The sequence below is a fragment of the Spermophilus citellus genome, assembly GCF_964194105.1.
Source record: "Spermophilus citellus genome assembly, chromosome: 3".
In the NCBI taxonomy this organism is placed as follows: Eukaryota; Metazoa; Chordata; class Mammalia; order Rodentia; family Sciuridae; genus Spermophilus; species Spermophilus citellus.
The window spans coordinates 91129499-91152119 of NC_138184.1; the positions used below are offsets into that span (position 1 = coordinate 91129499).

The following is a 22621-nucleotide window of genomic DNA, read 5'->3' on the forward strand; positions in this document are numbered from 1 at the left end:
TCACTGAAGCAGCCCAAAACAAGAACAGAGCTCAGACCCTCCCTGTGGGGAGGCCATCCGCTGGGCTGGCGAGGCCCTGGGTTCAGCCCCAGTCCTGAGGGAAAGCAAATTTAAAACAAAGGCCTTGGGGCTGGGGATGTGGCTCAAGCGGTAGCGAGCTCGCCTGGCATGCGTGCGGCCCGGGTTCGATCCTCAGCACCACATACAAAGATGTTGTGTCCGCCAATAACTTAAAAATAAATATTAAAATTCTCTCTCTCTCTCTCTCCCCCTCTCTCTCTCTCTTAAAATAAATAAATAAATAAATAAATAAATAAACAGAGAGTGAGGCCCGTGTCAGAGGAGGCCTGGCCTGGTAGTCGGGCAGACTTCTTAACAAAACCCCTTCTATGGGGCTGGGGCTGGGGCTGGGTGGTGGAGGTGAGATGCTGAGTCCTCAGCACCACATCAAAATGAATAAACTAAAGGTACCGCGTCCATCTACAACTAAAAAAACCTTCCTTCAGTGATGGCTTTCAGTATCTGTGAGTTCTTTGATGTTCTCCATACAAAGGTGGAGGCTCGGTGGAGCCAAGAGACCACCTGGGAGGAAGACCCTGCGTCACCATCCCCGAGGGGCTGACATCCTGAGCATGTAAAGAGCCTGTGTGACCCAACAACTCCAAGGCCTGGCCGAGCTGCAGAGGATCCGAGGAGACTTTTACCAAAATGATACGAAGAATGGCTGAGGAGCAAGCGAGGACTCGGGGCTCACCCCTGACCACCAGGCAAATCCAACAGAGACCCTGACTGCGTCCCCTCCACCCTCTGAAAGGGCTGCTGTCAAAGCCACAGAGAACAGCCAGTGCCCCCACCGCACCCCCGAAGGCGTGGAGACCTGGGATCCTGTGCCCCAAAGCGGGAACGAAGTGGTGCCACCACTTGGAGTCAACAAGAATGATGTTCCAGCTGGTGCAGTGGTCACGCCTGTAATCCCAGCGGCTCGGGAGGCTGAGGCAGGAGGATGGCCAGTCCAAAGCCAGCCTCTGCAACTTAGCAAGGCCTTAAGCAACTCAGTGAGACCCTGTCTCTAAATAAAGTACAAAGTAGGGCTGGGGATGGGGCTTGGTGGTGAGTGCCCCTGAGTTCAATCCCCAGGACTGAAAGGGAGGGAGGAGGGAGGAAGGAAGGAGGGAAGGAGGAGGGAGGAGGGAGGGAGGGAGGGAAGGAGAAAGGAGGGAGGGAAGGAGGGAGGAGGGAGGGAAGGAGGGATAGAGAAGGAAGGAGGGAGGGAGGGAAGGAGGGAGGAGGGAGGGAGGGAATTATGTGCTGACCCAGCAATTTCACTTCCGAGTACATGGTCATCCCTCAGTAGCAGCAGGGACTTGGTTCCATTCCAGCCCCCAACAAGTCCTTCTATGGAATGGTGACACACAGACCCTCTTGCAACCTCCGTCAACTTCATCCGTGCCTGGTCATTGTCCAGGATCCCCACACAGCACGACCACCACAGGCGCAGTCCCGCACTGAGCTGCTTGGGGAGCAGGCGGGGAACAGGCCGGCCATGTGCAACACAGATGCCATGTTTTTCAAGCACCTTTCAATCTGAGATCAGCAGTACCCCAGGACCACGGCTCTAAGGGTGACTCTACATCCAAAGGAACTGAAGGCAAGATCTCAAGACACAGTGTCCATGTGCGCTCACACAAGCCAAGACGTGGAGCCAGCCTGTGTCCCCAGCCAGTGAGGCCAACCAACTCCAGCTCCCCACACAGCGGAACATGGAACCTGAAGAGGGAAGGACACCTCGCCTGGCTGCAACACGGATGATCCCTACTTTGAGAAGATCGTGAAGCCAAACGGGCCGGTCATATCACAGCACAGCGTGAGAGGTGCTCCATCCCCCAGAAACAGCCCGTGGCTGCCTGGAGGAACCCACTCCAGGAAGTTAGGACACGGGTGTCTCTGGGGGGCAGGACCCAGCCTACCACAGAGACCCCTTTGATGGAGTGATATCTGAGCCAAAATGCAATGATGGAGAAGTCACCCTTGAAAGCAGAGCATTCTGGGTAGCGGCACAGCAGGTGCAAAGGGCCAGAAGCAGGAGCTGGCTGGGCAGGGTGGAGGAGACTGTGCGACAGAGCGGACAGGCAGGCAGGCAGAGGTGGGCAGGTGCCGGGCATCAAGGTTTCATTCTTGGTTCTGCTTAGGCACAATAATGCATTGAACAAACAGAATGACAGACACCACCATCTTGGCCACTTCAGAGGTGGCTTTGACACAGGCCGGGGGCAGGGGGAGGGGTCTGGAGGGCCTGATCCCACTGGGCGAGGAAGCCAGTTTCACTTGTGTGCATGCAGGGCTTCAAGCAGGCAGGACAGGAGTCGGGTGGCCAGGGCTGGGGGTGCGGCTCAGCAACAGAGCTCGCCTAGCACCCTGCGGCCTGGGGGTCCAGCCTGGCCAAAAGAAAAAAAAGGTCGTCATTTTAAAGGAGCCTCTGGCTGCTTTGTGAAGACTGTAGGTTTCACATATGAGTGGGAACCGTGTAAGCTAAGATCTGCTCTCAAAACCAAAAAGGGACTGGGCTGGCTCGGCCCTACACACCCATAGTGCCAGGTGCTCGGAGGCAGAGGCAGGAGGATCTCAACCTCAGAGGCCAGCCTCAGCGATTTGGCAAGATCCTATCTCAAAATAAGAATTAAAAAGGGAGGGGAAGACCACAGTTTGCAACCCTCAGTCAGTCAGTCCAACACGGCCACCATATGGTCAGGCAGTCTCACCCCAGGGATGCACCTGAGAGAGCAGAACCCTGCTCTCTGGTAAACCCTGCACCCTGGGCCTGAAGCACTGCTGTTCGGGAGCCAAAACAAAAATAGCCCATGCATTAAATGCATCACTTTAACCAGTAAATACGCATTTTGGAAACAGCTAAAATGTCAGTCAGAGCTGCGTGGACCAAGCACAGCCCATCTTTACAAAGGAATATGATTCAGCCATGAAAAAGGAGTGATGGTCACACAGACACAGGCTCCAGTACAGTTGAACCCCCACATCGTGATTCCCAGACACCCTGAGTCCAGATCTGGGGTTAAATGTTCAGGACAGGCAAATCCAGAGGGACATGGAGCAGCTGGTGGCCCACAGGTCTGGGGAGAGGGGAGAAGGGGTGTGGTGGGGTCCTGGGGCTAGGAGGAGGGTCTGCAGCTGGACCGCAGTGGAGCCCCACACTGTGAAAGCCACTGTGCTCACCAAGCATCATTAAGATGGTGGACCTCATGCTTGTGTATTTGACCTCAGTTGGAAAAAAAAGAAAAAGATGGAGGAGGCGGCGGAGGGCGTCCAGGAGAGAGTGCCCAGCGCTGGTCCTTGCTGGCTCAGCTGAGCCGGCACATCGCTCCCCCTTGTGGCTGCTGAGATTTGGTGACCTCTTGGAGAGGCCTCGGGTGATGAGACACCCGTGTGCACTACCAGAAAGCAGTCACCGCCTCTCAACTCTAGGTGTTATAACTTTCCCAGGACCCTTCCCGACTGGGACACACCCCGGCAACCCAACTGCGTGCCCAGGAACGCTGGGTCCACTGGGACCCACGGCTCATCCTCCAGGCACCACTGAGCAATCTCCCCGATGGGAGACTGCGGAGGCTTCCTTCCCACCTGTTCTAAGGACACCTTTCCACGTCTCGCCTGCTCACTGATTCTCCCGTGTGATCCCCTCCCAAGGGGACGGTCAGCACCTGCACACGGTTCTTCTCAAAGTCAAACTCTGCCCACCCAACACTAGCTTCCATCCTCCTCCCAGCTGGCCACCACCCTGCGCTGCTCCTGGGACCCTCTGTGACTCCTGTGGCACCCCCTACCCCCCATGATGACGCCGCGTTCTGCCTGGCTCGCTGTCCCCGAGGTCTGTCCCTGCTGTGGCCGGTGGCAGCCCTTCCAAGGTCAAGTGAGATTCCCTGAATGACAGGCCAAGGAGGGACAGCGTGTCATGTGCACCCTTGGCTCAGGGACCAGTGCAGATGTGATGTGGTGATGGCACCTGTGAGGAGCTGTCCCTGCAGCATGAACCTGGACACCTCAGATCACAGCCACACAAATAAGGGCAAGAAAAGAGCCTCTTCCTATTCCGTTGAGGGGACAAGCTGGACGCCCACTGTGTAACCGAGTTACCTGGAGAAATGTCCTGACGTTTTTTAAAGTGGGAGCCAGTTTGGGGGGCTCCAGGTCCAGTCCTCCTGTCGTCTGTCTGCATCCAGCATAGCTAATAATTAGTGAGACGCAGTCCCACCCAGTGGCCCATGAGGCAATCGCTGTCAACACCAGACGCCCTTCTGCAGGGCAAAGTCCCTGCTTCTCAGGTGGAGGTGACTTTGCCAAGTGGCATAATTAGAGTGTTTCTGGTAGCCTTGTGCATTAGAGGCCACTTAAGATAACTTCCAGTGTCCACTATCATGAGATCCCATTATCCGGCTTGGAGATAAGGAAGGCCGAAGTCTGAGGCGCTCCCGTGTGGGCCAGGGCGTGGGGACACGGGCATCGGCCACGACTGCTGGTAGAGGGGGACGCTCCGGCCTCTTGCGGAGAGAATTTGGCAAAGGCTAACTGAATTTAAATGCCTCTGGCCTTTGACCCCTGCTGCGGGTTCACTTTCAAGAAGTTTATCTTGAAGGCCAGGCGCGTACCTGTCCCAACTGCATTTGCAGAGAATCACTGGAGCCCAGGGTTCAAGGTCACCTGGGCAAGAGAGAGAAAAAAACTACAACAACAAAAAGTTCCACCTGGAGAGGAGTCCACGGGGCTGTGGTGGGGATCAGGCGAGGAGGCCCGCCCAGGAGGCTCGGGCTCAGTCCCCAGCACCAAGAAAAAAAAAAAAGCATATTGCACTGATTTGAGCAGCAAAATATCAGAAGTGGCCTGAATATCCAGCTGTGAGGGTCACTTGACTAAGGTGCGTCTGTCTACCAGTGCTGTCCACAGAACCTCCCACCACCATGGAAATGGCCGGTGCCTGCACAGACCAGAGAGGAGCCCCCGCCACCAGCTCTATCCAGCACTTACCATGTGGCCAGCAAACCGCAGGAGCTATTGTGACTTTTGTTTTTTAAATATTTATTTTTTAGTTGTAGTGGACACAACACCTTTATTTTGTTTATGTATTTTTACGTGGTGCCGAGGATCCAACCCGGGGTCTTGCACGGGCGAGGCGAGCGCTCTGCTGCTGAGCCCCAGCCCGGACCTTGACTTTGGTTTGAGAAGGGCCTTTGCTGTGTTGCCCAGGCCAGTCTCCGACTCCGAGGCTCAACATCCTCCCCGCTCAGCCTCCCCAGTAGCTGGGACAATGGGCACGTGCGGCCACACCTGGCTTTGGTCTGATTTTAGTAGACGTGTGTGATGAGGTCGTCTGCAGTGCCATCCACACAACAGGCACATCACAGGTGGAAACAAAGATGACACCGATCTGTAAGGAGCCATAACAAATAGTCTCCAACTAGGTTTTTTTCAAACTATATTCCTTTCTTTCTTCCTCCTCCTCCTCCTCTTCCTCCTCCTCTTCCTCCTCCTACTCCTCCTCTTCCTCTTACTCCTCCTCCTCCTCCTGTGCTGGGGGTCAAGCCATATAGGTGCTCATTGAACAGTGTTTGCCACTGAGCTACGTTCACAGCCCCGAAACCACATCCTGATGCAGGACAGTGAAGTCGGACGCGTTGCCTCTGTCCAGAAGGAAGGTGGGACACCACGGAGGCCTCCCAGGTGCCTAGAGAATCCATAGGGATGCGGAAGCCTGGCAGCGGTGGAGAGGGGCCTCCTGGTTCTCTGTTGTAATTGATACGCACACGTACGTGTCTCTGAGCCACTCCCCATCTTCCTATATTTTATTTTGAGCCAGGGTCTGGCTGAGTAGCCCAGGCTGGCCTCTAACCTGTGAGCCTCCCGTCTCCGTGGTTATGGGCTTGAATCACTATCTCCAGCAAAATGTCAGGGTTTATGAATAAAGGCCTCCAAGGAGTGATGTGTGATGTTTTCGAATGAATTATAAATAAGTGATTTGTGCCAAGCCCCATTCACACCACAAAGTTGTTTCTGTCTTGTGTAATTGGGCAGTGACGCAGATTAACTTATTTCCTGGTTTAAGCCATTTGTCTCTTTGGGTGGCTTCTGGGAAAACACCTAACTTTTGCTCTGCAAAGAGAAGCATCTGACGGGCAGCCAGATTTGAGAGAACCGAAATCTCCCCACTGGCCCACAGACTAGAATCAGACTAAGCAGTAGCATGTGGCTTAGGAGTGCTTTCGGCTACAGGAAACAGAAAAATCAAATCATAGATGTCTGAAACAAAAAGGTGGTGGTTTTCTCACAGCAATTCTAGAAGAAAGCCACTAAGGACACTGATGTCTGGGCCTATCTTGTTGTGATTCTCTTTTTCTTCCCCTTATGGTTGCAAGATAGTTGCCACAACTCAAGAAATCACATCGGTATTCAAAGCAGGAAGAAGTGGGATTGACCTCATCCGTTTCTTTTATGGAGAAAATAAATGCTTTCACTGACTTGCTCTCGAGTTGCATGGGTCCCTAGGTCTCATTGGTCAGAAAGGGGTCAAGCAGCTTCCCAGAGCTGCAGATTAGACTGCAAAGCAGGGACGGGGGTTTCGAGGATTGGCTTAGATTAAGGTTGCTCGTACTCTGCCCATAGCATGTGGCTGGTGCCCCGGGCACTGCTGTCAGAGGTCAACAGCATCTCCTGCCCCTACCCTTTGTGTGCCAGTAGCCCTTATTTGAGACAATGGAAAATATGTCTAGGCAGTTTGAAAGTCCCTTGGAAGGCATGATACTCCCTGCCTGAGAACCACGGAGGCCAGCTAGACCAGTGGTGCTCCCTTACGAAGCTGGGGCTGTAACACCCTGAACCCACCTTTGGCTTCTAGTAGCAAAGGAGGAAGAAAGCAGATCCTGGGCACAAGGGCAGATGCCTGTGGATTGTGGGGGCTAAGAACACCCTCACTGCACTGTCATGTTGAAAGCTCAACACATCTTTATTTTTTTGATATTGGGGATTGAACCCTGGGATGCTGCACTACTGAGCCACATCCCCAGCCCTAATTGTTTATTATTTTGGGACAGGGCCTCACTAAGTTGCTGAGGCTGTCCTTCCACTTGTGATCCTCCTGTTTCAGCCTCCAAAACTGCTGGGATTTCAGGTCTGCACCATGTGCCCGGCAAAGCTCAACATGTCCCTAGGTCTGTGATTCTCCAGTGACGTGCAGGAGAACACACGGGGTTGGGGGAAAAGCAAATGCCCAGCCCAGAGACCCAATTCAGTAGCCAGGGAGAGCCAGGGTCTGCCTTCTGCACCGTCTTCCAGGGACACGGGGAGCTGGGGAAGACGTGGCCTGCCCAGGGCCTGTGGCTCAGAGCTGACCCTCGCTGGGCACGCTCGCCCGTCCACTGCGTGGGATGACCAAGGCGTCTCCCCAGGCGCAGCAGGTGATGTGCAGACCAAAAACCCAGGGGGAAAGCTGTAACACGTCACCCTGTCAGTCTCCCCTCGGACCCCTGTCTCAAGAGTGTTCAAGGCCCCAGGTGAAGTGACCCAGGGCAGCCATTGGCCTCCCCTGCATTTGTCCAGTCACCTGGTCACCTGCTCCCCTCCACCCATCTCCATCAGTGACCAGAGAGCAAGCCCACAGGCATGGAGAAGCACAGCCTATGGGACGAATTCCATCACGTTATCTGCTGTCCCCTCTGCACCCAGTCCACCCCAGAGTGGGCCCCGGCTGGTTTATTTACTTCTCTTTTCCTTGCTCTGGCTTCCCCTCCCGTCCTCCTCCTCCCATTTCCCCATCATATTTTTATGGTAAAACGTTGGGAATATTTTCCTCCATCTAGTTTAAAATGTAAACAAACCACCCACCCACGTCCATGGTCTGCAGCCGCCCCAGGCCCCGCGGGACTGCTTAACCGGCCAACCCCAACTCGGTTCCCTTCATCGGCCCCCCGCCATCTTCCGCCTGGGGGGGCCACCCATGCACCCTCAGCTTCAAGACCTCTGCCTTTCCAATGGGCACAAGGCCACCGTGCCCTCAGACCTCCTGCTGGGCTGTGTCCAGCTCAGCTGCAGCCGAGGGTCTCCGTGTGCCCACATATAGCTCCACTTCTGTCCTCTTGCTGAGCAGCAGAAGGACCCCTACCCCAAGGGGGGGGTCCTATTTAAGTAAAGGCAACTCCACATTGTCATCGGCCCCTTCCTCCACTTAATCACATGGCTAATGACGCATCCATGCAGCTGCTTCCCAGCTACTGGGGAGGCAGAGGCAGGAGGGTCTCTGAGCCTTGGCGAGACCGGCCTCCTTAAAAATAAGGTACTTACTATTCCCAGGTTGTGCTCAGGGGTGGCTTCTTGCTGTGGTGGAAAGGCCACATTTGATCCCTCATACTGAAAAACCGCATCCTCAGTGAGCTCATTATTTCCTCAACATGGGGGGCCGAACCCAGGGCTGCTCTGCCACTGAGAAACACCCCCAGATCTTTTTACTTCTTATTTTGAGACGGGGGTCTCCCTAAGTTGCCCAGGCGGGCCTTGAACTTGTGATCCTCCTGCCCCAGCCTCCTGAGTAGCTGCGCCCGGATGATGAGTCAATCTTGATTTCTGTATGTCCCAGAACTTGGTGTCTGAGTCAGGACGTCAGGAGCCCCCTTGAGTCTCCAGGACTGTGGGACAGGTTTGGGTCCGTGACAGCACCCTGCAGGTCCCAGCGGCAGCTGGATGAGGCCCAAGAGCCGCCCAAAAGGAGCCCCTCTCCTTTTGCTAGGAGGGGCTCTAGACTCCTGGAAAGCTGGCCTGCTTGGCCTCGTCCTGGGGCATGGCCTCTGAGTGGCATGCGTAGCCACTTCTCCATTGCTTGTTCATGGTCGAGCTGGATGGGTGAGTTCTGGGACAGACCCGGACGTCTAGGGATAAGTAAGACAAAATACTTTGGCTTGCAGGGGAGGCTGGGGGCGGGTCCAGTGTGCTCATCCAGTACGAGTCACTTCTGAAGTCTGTCACCGTCCTGCCGACGTGAATCCCAAGCGCCTTTTTGGTCTGAACTGAAACAACTACTTTTACGAGGAAGCGCATGCATGGCCAGACCTTAGGACACTGTGCCCGGCCAGCCGCAGCTCTGTGGTGGGGTGTGCACTCAGCACCCCAGACCTTGGGCTCCACCCCCAGCACCATCCAAGAGAAACAATAAGATAGGACCTGGTGCCTTCGCCTTGTGCTTGCCTGCAGTGGCTGCCGCTGGTGTGGCCAGACAGCCTCTCAGGAAGGACCACTGGTCAGCTCTGTCCTGTCCGCCATGGGGAGCCGCCCTGCAGCCGGCCTCCAGCCCTGGTCAGGCCACAGAGGCAGCTGCAGCCAGGAGCCACCAGCCAGCCACTCTCCCACTCCCAACTGCTGACTGTGTGACTTCGTCGCTCAGTCTGGGCCATCTGTCACACAGCACTGGCTAACACGGCAGATGCTTAGAGTTGCCCCAGAGCTCCCAGGTGGGAACTTGGCCCCAGGCGCTGTGGGCCCCAGGGGAGGTCCTCAGGTCGCTGGGACAGGTCCCCAAAGGAGCCTGTGCCCCGGGGTCTGTCTCTCCTGCTTCTTGGCTCGAGGTGTAAGCGCTGCTCCAACGCAGGCTCCCGCCAGGATACGCCACCTTACCAGAGGCCGAAACACAGGGTGGCCCGATATTGGACCTGAATCTCCACATCCATGGGCCAACACAACCCTCTCCACCCTGTGAGCTACTGGTGACTGGCATTTCATCACAGTGATGCAAAGCTCACTCCAGGGAGGTGTGACTGGCCACCTGCTCAGCCACCGTGCCACCTGTCCTTTCTGACAGAAGCTCTGTTTGTTTAGAATTCCCAGGTCCACGTGGCTCAGGGATGGCGATCCCACCCACCCCCAGGGAAGATCTGGGCTGGCCACGGGCAGTCATGGCCACAGCCTGTCCTGGCACAGGTTTAAGGACAAGCCTTGTGTGAAGCCTGGGCACAGAGACGCAGGGACTGTCCCACTTCCCGTCTCTCCCCAGTACGTCACGTCGGCAGAGACAACACTGACCCAGTGGGAAAGCCAGAGCCCACCCTGGGAGGATGTCTGACAGTCAGGACCGCCCTTCCACTGTGGGCAGCCGCAGCACCACAGGTCTTGAGACACCATCTAGGTGTGTTCACTTGTGAGTGCGGCGTGTGGTTCTGGGGACGGAGTCCAGGTGCTCCACCTCTGAGTTGCACCCCAGGTGCTGAGCTTCTCAGGCTGCTGGAACCTGCATCTCCTCCTCGACCTCCGAGTCCCTGGGGCCTCCTCTCCTACAGTGAGCCCTGGAGATGGGAACGGGGCCTGACTCACTCTGGGGGACCTGGAGAAAAGTACCTCCACAGGGCCAGGAGGGGATGGCCTATCAGAGTCCCCAGGGAGGACCGTGACCCTGCACTACTACGCCTGCAGCCAATGGCTATGGTCTCTCCACGCTGCAACCCCCTTTTGTAGCCCCATGTTTGGCTAAAAACCAAACAAAAGCAACTTCCACGCACTAAGTAAAGAGGTTAGTGCACACTAAGGAAAGCGCTAGACCCTGAAGTGCCCAGGTACAAGAGCCCGAGGCCCTTACAGGACGCTAGGAGTCCGCAGGCTCAGTCCCCTGGCCACATGATACAGCTGGCAGAGGGACAAGGGACTCTAATGCAGATTCATGGAAAGTGTCAGGATCTTTAGAAACCCCCCAAAACACCAGGAGGGAACTGGACGGGGACTTCTGAGGGGATCAATGTAAAACAGGCCATCGTCACCCACACTTTAAAGGGAACGCCTCGCAGACCACCACGCTACACCCTCCTGCCCTCCCGGCCCACGGGGTCTGGCTCTTGCTGACATGCCCATCCTGACCGCTGCGCCCTCACCCCGGGTCCGGGGCTTTCTGCAGGTGTCTAGATGTAAGATTCACTGGACAGTTTACCCAAGGTCCTGATTGGCTGTGACCATCTGTGAGGAAGAGACAGATGTGTACTCATCTTCGTTTCCTATGGAAATGTGTGTTCCAAACACAAGAGAAAGAGAAAAATAAGAAAAACTTCAGGTAACAGATCCCATCGTCTCAGTGAAGGAGGCCGTGGAACCCAGGGTGTCTTACTCCTTATAAGAGTCGCAAGAGAGTGGTCACCTTTCCCTGCTCTGGACATTGCTGGCTGTGGTGCCCTGGCCATGAGCGTGCAGGCCAGATGCCCCCCACACCCAAGGCTAAAGCAATGGCTGAGGGGCTGGGGATGTGGCTCAAGTGGTAGCGCGCTCACCTGGCATGCGTGCAGCCCGGGTTCGATCCTCAGCACCACATACAAACAAAGATGTTGTGTCTGCCGAAAACTAAAAAATAAATATTAAAAACTTCTCTCTCTCTTTAAAAAAAATCTGTTAAAAAAATATTTTGTTAAAAAAAAAAGCAACGGCTGAGTCTCCTGTTATTGGAAGTGCACGAGGGCTCAGCTGGGCTCCCATTAAGGAATGATCATATCTGCTAAAACTGAGGTCCAAACGTCTCGCTGATGAGACGGAGTTGTGCAGCTGAGGCCCCCTCTGCACAGAGCAAGTCCCTGGAAAGAGCTTGGTTAAAGTGGGTCACTCACGGAGGAGCGCCACACTCGAAGAAGGGTCTCCTGGGTCCCTGCAGGTCCTGGGAGAGTTTCCAACACGGGCCGGCTGGTGGCACCCGCCTGTCGCCTAGGTCCCCCACTCAGCTCTGGACCCCAAGCTCCACTGCCCACCTGCACCACTGCCTCTATTTCCCTCACAGGCCTGCCTCAGGCCATCTCCTTCCGAGTGCTCTTCCTGCCCACCTGGCTGTGAGCAGGACCTCAAGCCTTTGCCATGCCCCCCAGAGCCTCAGGTCCATGTATAACATTGGCTTTTAATAAATATAGCCCCGTATGATATGTCAAGATCACTGTACTATCACGTGTAACTGATATATATATATATATACACACACACATATATATATATATCCCCAGAGGGCTGGGGATATAACTCAGTTGGTAGCGTGCTTGCCTTGCATACACAAGGTCCTGGGTTCAGTCCCCAGCACTAAATAAATAAAGGCACAAAGTGAAGCTTTGGGGACAAACTATACATCCAAGAACAAAACAGAAAGATGGAGGACAGTTAAGGGAAGACAGCTTCCAACTGGGTCAGTTGAGGAAGGTTTTTGTGGAGTATTTGAATTAGGATTAGACGGTGGATGGGATCTGATCTGTTGAGGTGGGAGTGGTGGCATTTTAGGTAGAGGAAACAGCTTGGTGAGGGGAGGAGGTGAGAAATGCAGGGACCAAATTAGAAGGAGAAAGTGTATGGCCAGCAGATGAGGGAAGGGGTGGCCCCCGGAGGGGAGGTACCCACTGCAATTCAGCAGGAAATGGGGGTCTTCATGAAGCTTCAGCTGCATGGATATGTTTATAGTGCCAGGGACTGAACCCAGGGTGCTCTGCCACGAGCTACATTCTCAGCCCTTATTTTTTATTTTGAGACAGGGTCTCACTAGGCTGCTGAAGCTGACCTTAAACTTGCCATCCTCCCGCCTCAGCCTCCCGAGTTCCTGGTGTTCCAGGTGTGTGCCACCATGCCTGGCTGCAGTGGGTGCCACGGAGCAGTTCCAGTTGGAGTCGAAGCAGGATTCAGGGATTGAAGAGTAGCTCATTCTAGGCAGAAAAAGAATAAAGCAATGTTTTTTGGGGGACAGTAAATTAACTTTTACTCACAAATAAGCAGAAGCCTCTGAAAAAGAATAAAAAGGTAAAAATAAAAACACTGCTCGGCCAACCACCACCACTCGGGGGTGCTGCAGGCCTCCTTACTAAGCAAATGCCTGGCCCCGTCGCTCCCTCTTCCGGTACAAATGAGCACTGCAAAGTGAGATGTCCCAGCAGGTTTTTTTGCTGTTGCTTTTTTTTTTTTTTTTTTTTTTTTTGAGAGAGAATTTTAATATTTATTTTTTAGTTTTCGGCGGACACAACATCTTTGTTTGTATGTGGTGTTGAGGATCAAACCCGGGCCGCAAACATGCGAGGCAAGCGCGCTACCGCTTGAGCCACATCTCCAGCCCATTGTTGTTGCTTTTTAAATACACTTTTTAGTTATCAGTGGATCTCTATTTATTTATATGCGGTGCTGAGAATCGAACCCAGTGCCTCACACATGCTAGGCAAGCGCTCTGCCACTGAGCCCCAGCACCAGCCCTGTCCCAGACTTTTAAGCAAGCATACCTGAAGGACACGCGGGCACAAGGCCAGAGTAGTCATGACTCAGTGAGGAGTTTGCCAACTTTCGGCCCATGAAATAACACTCCTGGGAGTGGATTCTGGCATAGTATTGAAATATGAAACCAAACTTTGGGAAGCTTTAAGACCTAAGGATCATCCAGTGAGACTGTGCAAGTCCATCATCTCTGTCCTCTCGCTAGACAGGACCTGAGGACAGAAGCATCCGTCCCTCATCAACGCACACTGTCCTGGTTCCTGGCATGCCTGTCCTTGCTGAACTGGGGACCCTCTCCTCCCTAGCAGTTGTATGACCCTTGAGGAAACTGCAGGAAGCCTTTCCCTGTATACAAATGAGCAGATTTTAGAACTCTGCCAAACCACAGAGGTCAGGTGGGGAAAGGAAGATGGGAAGCTGTCCCACTCAGAACATCACCTTGGGTCAGTCAGCTTTCAAACTTGCCTCACACCCGCACTAGCTGAAAGTTTTTCATTACACACTGTACTAAACTTTTTGAATATTTGAAACACATGAAAGTACCACCTTATCCCCAAAAAATTAAAAAGAGAAAAAAAAAGAGAGAGACCTGGCCCAGTGACACACATCTATAATCCCATCAATTTGGGAGGCTGAGGCAGGAGGATCTCAAGTTTGAGGCTAGCATCAGCAACTCTGAGATCCTGTCTCAAAAAATAAAATAAAAAAGGGCTGTGAATGTAATTCAGGGGTAGGTAAAGTGATCCTGGGTTCAATTCACAGTACAAGAAAATATGGGCTGGGTATGTAGCTCAGTGTAAGAACATATGCACAGAGCTCTGGTTTGATCCCTAAATGCACCATAAACATGAGCTCTGCCACGGAGCTACACCGTGATCCACTTTTAAAATTGTGAACTATGTTTTTAATACGATGTCATAAAAGCAGGTTTTCCCACTGTCAAATTCCCTTTTTTAAAATTGTGTGTGTGTGTGTGTGTGTGTGTGTGTGTGTGTGTGTGTGAGAGTGAGAGAGAGTGAGAGAGAGAGAGAGAGAGAGAGAGAGAGAGAGAGAGAGAGAGATATCAAAACCCAGGGCCTGGTACATGCTGGGCAAGTACTCTACCACTGAGCTACAATTTCATTTTATAATTTGAGACAGGGTCTTGCTAAATTGCCTATGCTGGCCTTGAACTTGTGATCCTCTTACCTCAGTCTCCCAAATATCTGGAGTTACAGGAGTGCACCCCCATTCCCAGCTTTGAAATTTGACATTATAGGAAATCAAAATTAAACGTATATACAGCACATATGAAATAGCAGTATTCCTTCAACCTAGCCGTTCTAGTAACCTAGCCTACAGAAACATTAGTATACAAAAGATGTACTCTGCAACATATATAATCTTAAGGGAGGAAACGTGCTGGCAGACAGGCTAAATAAATCATAGAGCATCCATACAACTGAACACTAGCAAGAGTATTAAAAAGAATAAGATCTACACAGGCTGACTTGTCCATGTTACTTAGTCAAAATACAAAGCTAAGAAACACTGAGAATGGCCCAATTTGTGTGTGGTGTGTGCACATACACATGAACTCATAGAGTAATTGTAAAAGTAAAAAAGAATACCAAAATGGTATTAAAAGTGGTTATCTCTGGCTGGGTGTGGTGGCGCACCCCTGTAATCCCAGTGGCTCAGGAGGCTGAGGTAGGAGGATTGAGAGTTCAAAGCCAGACTCAGCAAAAAGTGAGGCGCTAAGCCACTCAGTGAGACTTTGTCTCTAAATACAGAAAATATGACTGGGGATGTGGCTCAGTGGTCGAATGCCTGAGTTCAATTCCCAGTAACAAAAAACTGATTATCTCTGTAAAACTGATTATGAATTTAAGTGGACTACTATTACCTTTGCCTTTCCAAACCTCCACACACACACACCCAATGTATAAAAATACATTGGAGCACAAATTATTTCCCTAAATTTTTTCTTGGGTGTCAGCCGATATTTTTTTGATGTGCTTGTATCTATATCCACATCACTGATTTTATTGATGTGCTTGTATCTATAACTGCTTTTAAAACCTTTCTAGTAACTGCACTTGTAGTCAGCAAGCCTCTCATTGAACTTCAAGATACTCTTTAATCAAGTAGTGCTCTCTGGTGGTGGTGGTGGTGTGTGTGTGTGTTTTTTAGTTGTAGATGAACAAATGCCTTATTTTTATGCGGTGCTGAGAATTGAATCCAGTGTCTCACACATGTGAAGCAAGCACTCAAGCATTGAGTCACAACCCCAGCCCCTCTGGTAAGTTTTTGAGCATCCTCCCTCTACAACACCCACCCAACTTAGAAGGATGCTTCAAAACCAAAATTCTTCAGGATCTGTGCAGTGCACAGGGACTCCAGTTAGCCCCAGGGCACCAGGTGTTAATGACCCAGTCCCATGTTTCCAACACAGCATCATTAGCCATTGACCTCTTGCACATATTTCCAGATCTGATCTTGACGCCGTTTTCACAAAGCACATATTGAAACGGACTTCAGAGCCTCCATGCCTGCCACCCAACATGGACACCTTCAAAACACCACTACAGGGCTGGGCCTGGGGCTCCGTAGTACAGCCCTTGCCTAGCCCTGTGAGGCCCTGGGTTTGATCCTCAGCACCACATACAAATGAATGAAATAAAGGTCTCTGTCTACCTACAGTTAAAAATACAAGCACATCAGTGAGCACTGAGAAGACCTGCACAGGAACTAGCAGAGCAGCTCCTTGTAATTACAGAGGCTGGTGTTGGTCATTTGACCTGTGTGCTCATTTGTATGGGCGAGTCATGGCCATTCAGCAAATACGTGGATTTGCCTTCAGATGAATGGATTTCTCAAAGGATAGCAGTTTTCTCTCATCCCTAAAGCTAGGCTTCATCTGAACACATTCACTCGTAGCCTCTTTAAAATTGGTAAGGACAACACAAAGCTGCCCTGCATCAGAGGTTGGTTATGTATTACACCCTCCCCCACAATCCGAAAAAAAAAAAAAGTGTCAGATTATGCTTGGATTCTCAAATGGGTCTCTGGGTGATGGCAATGCCTAATAATTAAGCCAGCTTCCCTTCAACTTTTTTTTAGTTATAGACAGATGCCTTTATTTTTATGTGGTGCAGGGATTGAACCCAGTGCCTCACATAGGCTAGGCAAGTGTTCTGCCACTGAGCTACAGCCCCAGTTTTTTTTTTTTTTTTTTGTTTTTTTTTTTTTTGGTGCTGGGGATTGAACCCAAGCCCATCTGCATGTGAAGCAAGAACTCTACCAACTGAGCTATATCCCAGCCCCAAGAATTTGTAATTTAATTACAAAATATTCATCTGATTAAGCAAATGTCACCATCTTGCCAGTCAGGGTCTTCACCAAGATCTGCATCCCACCTCTGAGAGGCTGCACCAGGTGCAGGGTCGACTCCTCCTGGACATTGTAGTCAGACAGGGTGCGCCCATCTTCCAAAGCACTAGTGTAAATTCAGATCAGAGGCCAATTGCTTCAACAAACTGCTGTCACAACAGAAAATCTGAGGAATCAAGTTCATCTTGAAAATTACAGCAACAGAGCCAGCTATTTTCATCCATTCTGATAATAGGAATAGAACCCAGAGGCACTTTAAGCACCAGCCACACTTTTTTTTTTTTTTTTTTTTTTTTGGAGACAGGCTCTAATGTGCACTTTACTAAATTTCTGAGGCTGGCCTCAAACTTACCAGCCTCCTAAATTGCTGTGATTACAAGCATGGGCCACCATGCTTGGCATCATTCTCTATTTTAAACTTGGTAAGTAGATGGAAAATATATTACCTGCCACCTTTTCAAATAAACCTGATCTCCTTGACTTCTATGCAGCCCAGTGATTCATGCAGCTATTATGCTAAAGCAGATTCTTTCCCCTCCCATCTTACCTTTTAAAATACCTTTCCTACAAGAAACATTCTTCTCAACCCACCCCAAAGAGTAAATACAAACCTGTTCAGTATCCAACCCTGACACTCCTTTAATGTTAAACTACTGTATACATTTTTAAAAGTTTTTTAATTGTAGATGGACATGATACCTTTAGTTTTATGTGGTGCCGAGGATTGAAATCGGTGCCTCAAACATGCTAGGCAAGTGTTCTACCATTGAGGTACAACCACAGCATTTTTCTCTAACGTCTCCTATGCCAGGCAAGCACTGCACCACTTAGCTACAACCACAGCCCCTTTGTACATATTTTCTCATCAGTAAAATCAAATAGTAGTGTCAGCCTGCTGGACACAGTGCTATACACCTGCAATGCTACTCCCAGCAGCTTGGGAAGCTGAGGCAGAACTGTGAGCTGAAAGACGGCCTCAGCAACTCAAGTCTCTAAAGCTAAGTTATGGCTGATTAAGCACCCCTAGGTCTAACCCCCAGTACTCCTCTAAAAAGTATCTGCCTCATAAGATCAAGGGTGTATTGATTTATATATTTATATAAAATCCACCAGTACCTCTGCTATTTTTGTTATAATTTTCCTGAGTGTAGGATAATTGTAAGGGAAAAAAAAATTAAAAAGCACAAGCCAGCTTTTATTTTTACCTTCCTACAGTTCTATATTGAAACCACTTTGCAATGGCATCTTCTTACTTCATGGTAACCACAAAAACATTGATGCGCCAACCCAACACTATTTAAAGTTTTTTTTTTAAATTTTCTATTTATTCATTTGTATGTGGTGCTGCAGATCGAACCCAGGGCCTCACATGTGCTAAGCAAGCGCTGTACCATCACCCCAGCCACTTATTTTTAGTTCTGTTGATAGACATTATACATGATGTTGAAAATTGAACCCAGTGCCTCACACATGCCAGGCAAATGAGCTGCCACTGAGACCCAGCTCTAATTCAAAGATCTTTAAACTGAACCCTGCTGATCCAGCCCTACTCCAATTTGAATATTCTTATAACTAAAAAGACAAAAACACGACTTGGAATGCAACAACTTTATTGAAAGAAAAGTGCAATGAAACTTGTCAAATGCTTGAAAGGGGGAAACTTAGACACCTCCCCTCAAGCGCAGGACCAAATGCAGGGTGGACTCCTTCTGGATGTTGTAGTCGGACAGGGTGCGCCCATCTTCCAGCTGCTTGCCGGCAAAGATCAACCTCTGCTGGTCAGGGGGGATGCCCTCCTTGTCTTGGATCTTCGCCTTGACATTCTCAATGGTGTCACTGGGCTCCACCTCCAGGGTGATGGTCTTGCCGGTCAGGGTCTTCACGAAGATCTGCATCCCACCTCTGAGACGCAGCACCAGGTGCAGGGTGGACTCCTTCTGGATGTTGTAGTCGGACAGGGTGCGCCCATCTTCCAGCTGCTTGCCGGCAAAGATCAACCTCTGCTGGTCTGGGGGGATGCCCTCCTTGTCTTGGATCTTCGCCTTGACATTCTCAATGGTGTCACTGGGCTCCACCTCCAGGGTGATGGTCTTGCCGGTCAGGGTCTTCACGAAGATCTGCATCCCACCTCTGAGACGCAGCACCAGGTGCAGGGTGGACTCCTTCTGGATGTTGTAGTCGGACAGGGTGCGCCCATCTTCCAGCTGCTTGCCGGCAAAGATCAACCTCTGCTGGTCTGGGGGGATGCCCTCCTTGTCTTGGATCTTCGCCTTGACATTCTCAATGGTGTCACTGGGCTCCACCTCCAGGGTGATGGTCTTGCCGGTCAGGGTCTTCACGAAGATCTGCATCCCACCTCTGAGACGCAGCACCAGGTGCAGGGTGGACTCCTTCTGGATGTTGTAGTCGGACAGGGTGCGCCCATCTTCCAGCTGCTTGCCGGCAAAGATCAACCTCTGCTGGTCTGGGGGGATGCCCTCCTTGTCTTGGATCTTCGCCTTGACATTCTCAATGGTGTCACTGGGCTCCACCTCCAGGGTGATGGTCTTGCCGGTCAGGGTCTTCACGAAGATCTGCATCCCACCTCTGAGACGCAGCACCAGGTGCAGGGTGGACTCCTTCTGGATGTTGTAGTCGGACAGGGTGCGCCCATCTTCCAGCTGCTTGCCGGCAAAGATCAACCTCTGCTGGTCTGGGGGGATGCCCTCCTTGTCTTGGATCTTCGCCTTGACATTCTCAATGGTGTCACTGGGCTCCACCTCCAGGGTGATGGTCTTGCCGGTCAGGGTCTTCACGAAGATCTGCATCCCACCTCTGAGACGCAGCACCAGGTGCAGGGTGGACTCCTTCTGGATGTTGTAGTCGGACAGGGTGCGCCCATCTTCCAGCTGCTTGCCGGCAAAGATCAACCTCTGCTGGTCAGGGGGGATGCCCTCCTTGTCTTGGATCTTCGCCTTGACATTCTCAATGGTGTCACTGGGCTCCACCTCCAGGGTGATGGTCTTGCCGGTCAGGGTCTTCACGAAGATCTGCATCCCACCTCTGAGACGCAGCACCAGGTGCAGGGTGGACTCCTTCTGGATGTTGTAGTCGGACAGGGTGCGCCCATCTTCCAGCTGCTTGCCGGCAAAGATCAACCTCTGCTGGTCTGGGGGGATGCCCTCCTTGTCTTGGATCTTCGCCTTGACATTCTCAATGGTGTCACTGGGCTCCACCTCCAGGGTGATGGTCTTGCCGGTCAGGGTCTTCACGAAGATCTGCATCCCACCTCTGAGACGCAGCACCAGGTGCAGGGTGGACTCCTTCTGGATGTTGTAGTCGGACAGGGTGCGCCCATCTTCCAGCTGCTTGCCGGCAAAGATCAACCTCTGCTGGTCAGGGGGGATGCCCTCCTTGTCTTGGATCTTCGCCTTGACATTCTCAATGGTGTCACTGGGCTCCACCTCCAGGGTGATGGTCTTGCCCGTCAGGGTCTTCACGAAGATCTGCATCCCACCTCTGAGACGCAGCACCAGGTGCAGGGTGGACTCCTTCTGGATGTTGTAGTCGGACAGGGTGCGCCCATCTTCCAGCTGCTTGCCGGCAAAGATCAACCTCTGCTGGTCTGGGGGGATGCCCTCCTTGTCTTGGATCTTCGCCTTGACATTCTCAATGGTGTCACTGGGCTCCACCTCCAGGGTGATGGTCTTGCCGGTCAGGGTCTTCACGAAGATCTGCATCCCACCTCTGAGACGCAGCACCAGGTGCAGGGTGGACTCCTTCTGGATGTTGTAGTCGGACAGGGTGCGCCCATCTTCCAGCTGCTTGCCGGCAAAGATCAGCCTCTGCTGGTCAGGGGGGATGCCCTCCTTGTCTTGGATCTTCGCCTTGACATTCTCAATGGTGTCACTGGGCTCCACCTCCAGGGTGATGGTCTTGCCGGTCAGGGTCTTCACGAAGATCTGCATCCCACCTCTGAGACGCAGCACCAGGTGCAGGGTGGACTCCTTCTGGATGTTGTAGTCGGACAGGGTGCGCCCATCTTCCAGCTGCTTGCCGGCAAAGATCAACCTCTGCTGGTCTGGGGGGATGCCCTCCTTGTCTTGGATCTTCGCCTTGACATTCTCAATGGTGTCACTGGGCTCCACCTCCAGGGTGATGGTCTTGCCGGTCAGGGTCTTCACGAAGATCTGCATCCCACCTCTGAGACGCAGCACCAGGTGCAGGGTGGACTCCTTCTGGATGTTGTAGTCGGACAGGGTGCGCCCATCTTCCAGCTGCTTGCCGGCAAAGATCAACCTCTGCTGGTCTGGGGGGATGCCCTCCTTGTCTTGGATCTTCGCCTTGACATTCTCAATGGTGTCACTGGGCTCCACCTCCAGGGTGATGGTCTTGCCGGTCAGGGTCTTCACGAAGATCTGCATCCCACCTCTGAGACGCAGCACCAGGTGCAGGGTGGACTCCTTCTGGATGTTGTAGTCGGACAGGGTGCGCCCATCTTCCAGCTGCTTGCCGGCAAAGATCAACCTCTGCTGGTCAGGGGGGATGCCCTCCTTGTCTTGGATCTTCGCCTTGACATTCTCAATGGTGTCACTGGGCTCCACCTCCAGGGTGATGGTCTTGCCCGTCAGGGTCTTCACAAAGATCTGCATTGTCTGGTTACAAAAGGGCAACAACAAAAAGAACCAAGAATTTTAGCAGTGCTAATGGTGAAAGTTTAGTATCATTGTATACTTGTCCAAATAACTAAAAGGGGCCTTGTGGCACAAGTCTTTAATCCCAGTTAGTTGGGAAGCTATGGGAGGAAGAGGGCAAGTCGTAGGCCAACCTGAACCATTTAGGGAAACTGACTCAAAATAAAGAATGACATGTAAATCCCAGCAGCTGGGGAGGCTGAGACAGGAGAGTTGCAAGTTTCAAAGCCAGCCTCAGCAAAATCAAGGTGCTAAGCAACTCAGTGAGACCCCGTCTCTAAATAAAATACAAAATAGGGCTGGGGCTCAGAGGTTGAGGGCCACTGAGTCCAATCCCAGGTAGTCCCCTAAAAAATAAAGAATGAGAAGTCCTGGGGGTGGATTTCGGTGGGAGAGCATCTTCAGATTCAATTCCCATTACCAAAAAACTTTTTTTTTTAAAAAAATGAAAAACTTGCCTTAGCAACATCAAGAAATACAGACAGCACTACTGATAAATTAGTCCAAAACCTTGGTTTGGAGCACTAAGGCTGCCTGGAAACCTTGACCAATTTAACCTCAGAGGCCTCAAGTCTCACCCCACCCTCCGGATGCCGGGTTCTGTCAATCCAGCAGGGTCTAACCTCGGCCCGAGCCCTGTGTCCTGCGACTGAGAAACACCGCCTACACCCACATGGGCAGGCGGCCCCACCCCGCATTATGAGCGGACAGACGGGGTGACGTCACCCGACCGCGACAGTGCGCAGCGCGCCCCAGAAGTAGGACTGGGGCGCGGCACCCCACCCGGTCAGCACCCCCCGGAGCGGGCGGAAGACCAGCCCCTCCCGTCACTCGAGCCCCGAAACACTTCACGCCCGCCCGGGTGTTCTCCAAACCCGCCGCAGGACCATCTGCCCCCACCTCCCACCGCGGACAGGGCCCTCCCGCGCTTCCCTTCCGCCCCCTGTCCGCAGGCTCGAGCCCCAGTCTCACAGCCCCGCTCTGCAGCGTGGCTCCTCCCGGTTAAGGTTTCGCAGCGGCAGCCATTTTGCCGTTTGTCCCCTCGGGCCCGGCGGGGCGCCAAGCGCCAAGCACCAAGCCCCAAGCCGCCGGCCCCGAGGCGGGCAGCGCGGCCCCGTCTCCCACGCGGCCGCACGGCCAGTAAGCCCCGAGCGCCGCGGCGTCAGCTCACCAGCGGCGGCAGCAAACAGTAGAACAGCAACGGAACTCACGGCCTCAACGGAACTCACTGCGCTCCGCCCGGCGACGCCTTATATAGGCTGTGGCGTCCGCCGCCCGGGGAGATCCCTCCGCGGAAACGCCGAGAAGGGACTACTTTCCTCCGC

General features: G+C 52.4%; 1 protein-coding gene across 1 annotated transcript; it reads right to left on the reverse strand.

The window, feature by feature from the left end:
- Nucleotides 1-18216: 18216 nt before the first annotated feature.
- Nucleotides 18217-22621, reverse strand: UBC (ubiquitin C). Its single transcript, XM_081287032.1, has 2 exons — nucleotides 22468-22621; nucleotides 18217-21257 (listed from the first exon to the last, which is right to left on the reverse strand). Exon 2 carries the CDS (start codon nucleotides 21252-21254, stop codon nucleotides 18285-18287), a length of 2970 nt encoding a protein of 989 aa, XP_081143158.1. The 5' UTR covers nucleotides 21255-21257; nucleotides 22468-22621; the 3' UTR covers nucleotides 18217-18284.

Excerpts from the sequence above, each read along its gene's own strand:
- UBC (XM_081287032.1), bottom strand. The coding sequence starts at position 21,254 with ATGCAGATCTTTGTGAAGACCCTGACGGGCAAGACCATCACCCTGGAG.